General features: G+C 42.4%; 1 protein-coding gene across 1 annotated transcript in view; it reads right to left on the reverse strand.

Moving 5' to 3' along the window:
- ZC3HC1 (zinc finger, C3HC-type containing 1) overlaps positions 1 to 1,593 on the reverse strand; it is a 44,191-nt gene extending 42,598 nt beyond the window's left edge. The window contains exon 1 of the mRNA XM_006861130.1: positions 1,367 to 1,593. Within this exon, the coding sequence (XP_006861192.1) occupies positions 1,367 to 1,512 (146 nt within the window). The 5' untranslated portion in view covers positions 1,513 to 1,593. The remainder of the gene's footprint in view (positions 1 to 1,366) is intronic.
- Positions 1,594 to 2,514: the final 921 nt, after the last annotated feature.

The following is a 2,514-nucleotide window of genomic DNA, read 5'->3' on the forward strand; positions in this document are numbered from 1 at the left end:
GCCTCCAGCAGACAGAAAACAAGACTCAAAGCTCCAGTTATGCCGTACTCAATTTAAACCACCTTAGATATTCAACCTTTAAACAGCAGGACAAATTGTTTTCCTTATTTTCACCTGAATCAGTCTGATACCTATCCCTCCCCTGCCCTCCCAACCCTCCAAAAAACAAAAAACGAAAAGAAAAGAATCAGAGAATTCAAATCAGAGTAAAGATCTTTAGGCGATTTGGTGATAAAAAACCAATCTTCTCATTTTCAGTGAAAGGCATTTTAATGGTACCTCAGGGGGAGGAAATGCTGAAAAGAGTCATTTTAATAAAAAATAAGATTACACCAAACAGATTACAACAACAATAAAAAATTTTAAGAACCTTTCTCAAAGACTCAATAGAGTTCTGGGTGGGGTGGGGTGGGGATTGGCGGATCCTGTACATTTAAATGGGATTATGACATTTATGGACTCCTGGTGTGGTGCTGTAGGATAAACACTGAACTACAAACCACAAGGTTAGCGGTTCAAAGCCACCAGCTGCTCCTTGAAAACCCTACACAGGGTGGCTATGAGTCGGAACCTACTGGATGGCACTTCACAACAAAATGCCATTTACCTCATTAACTTCTATAAGATATGAAGCATTTCCTTCCATTATGAAAGTATCAGTAAATGTGTCCGTAATGAAAATTACGAAGACTTCTCATCATATTCCGGTGGTTGCACGCTTTAAAATCTCGGTTATGTGCACTGATACTTCAACACCATTAAGAGATAGCCTACTGCTATTATTTCTTTAATAAAGAAGCATGTTACTATCCTCTTTTCTTTTGGTAGCTTCCTAACTGCCTTCTAACATAATTGGCTTCCTTTATAACTTTATGTATTTTACTTTATGCCTTTAAAAAACATTGTTCTGAGAAAGAATTATTGAACTTCACCAGACACCAGAGGTTTTGTTTTTTTAAAAAAGGTAAAGAACCCCAAATAAGAGAAGTTAGAAGCGCATATTCGGTTAGCGGTTCTCCTTCACCCCTGTTGTACCCCTTGGTCCCCCGCAAAACACGTCCAAGCGAAATCCCACCCGAGGTGCGGAGTTTGGGGAGAAAGCCGAGGCTGTCTGCTCCGGTAAAGACCTAATACAGCCTTGGAAAGACAGGGTCGCTATGTGTTCGAGTCGACTCGAGAGTAGTGGTTTTTTATATGGTGTGGAGTCTAGTACATCCCAAGAAAAGAAAAAAAAAATTAATTAAACAGTAACCCCATCCCTCCGATTCCAGAAAGACGCCATCCCTGATGCTCGAGAAGACCAAGGACCCCCGTACGCCCGTGAGTTTCTACAACCGAGTCGACTCAAGATGACTCGAGAACTCACGCATCTGCGCCTCCTTCTTCTGGGGCAATCCCTTCATCTATCAGCTGCCGAATCTTCTGAGGGGTCCCTTCTGGAGAACGAATAACTGCACCCCGATTCTTTTCTACCCCCGCAGCAAACAAGAGCCCCTCACTGGGCGCCGCCATCTTGGTCCGTTGCCGGGTTGCTTCCCCGCGGGCTCGAACGCTCAGGATTTCCGTTCTGGACTGTTAAGCTCCGCCTCTGGAACGTTTGCAGACACCATCAGTTCAACTGTAGACCCACCCGGTCTTGATCCTTTTATAGTTACGACTTTACGACTGGTTCCCAGAACGAAATCTTGATGAATCCCTACTTTTAGGAATGAGTTTATTTGGGCTGACAGAGGGTTTGTAGAACTGTGTGTCTTCAAATCTGGCTGGGATGGGGGTGAGGGACCCACTTAAGTAATTCGTTCATTCTAAAGTAATTCATTCATTCCTAAACTACACCGTTTTACAAAGGATGGTTGAATTTTGTTTGTGGCGTTTGACACTTTTTCCTGGTGTGGCGCTGCGAGAGAATACCCTGAACTGCAAGGTTAGTTTGAACCTCAAGGTCAGCGGTTCAAACCCACCAGCTCCTCCTTGGCAACCCTATACAGGGTCGCTATCGGCCGGAACCGACTTTACGGTACTTAACAACAACAACTTAACTAATGACAGCAGTTAACAAAGGAGACATAGTTCTTACAGCAATTAGACATCAAGCAAAAATACTTTCCTTTGGTTTAAAATTATGATTATGCAAATTCTGCACAGAGGACTTGCTAACAGTACAATTGGAGAAGTTAATTTAGTCTTCAGACTGAGAAAGGTGGTGCTGGAGCTGAGATGGATGAGATTATAGGAAGAGATCTGCCCAATTTTCCAAAGCTCCAGACTGAAAGGAGTGTTTTCTCATGACCAGCTGAATGAAAAAAAAAAAAAAACAACAACAAAAAAAACAGCAAAGGAACCAAGCAGGCTGCAAAAGTGAAATCGGGATCTCATCCTACTTATGGAAGTGGCAGTGAAGAAATCAAACATAATACTTGTTGCTTTAGACAAATCTGCAAATGACTGCTTTAAACTTTTAAAGAGCAAAAATGTCATTGAGGATTAAGGTGTGCCTGACCCAACAACAGTATT

Source organism: Chrysochloris asiatica, unplaced genomic scaffold, assembly GCF_000296735.1.
Source record: "Chrysochloris asiatica unplaced genomic scaffold, ChrAsi1.0 scaffold00041, whole genome shotgun sequence".
NCBI classification, from domain to species: domain Eukaryota; kingdom Metazoa; phylum Chordata; class Mammalia; order Afrosoricida; family Chrysochloridae; genus Chrysochloris; species Chrysochloris asiatica.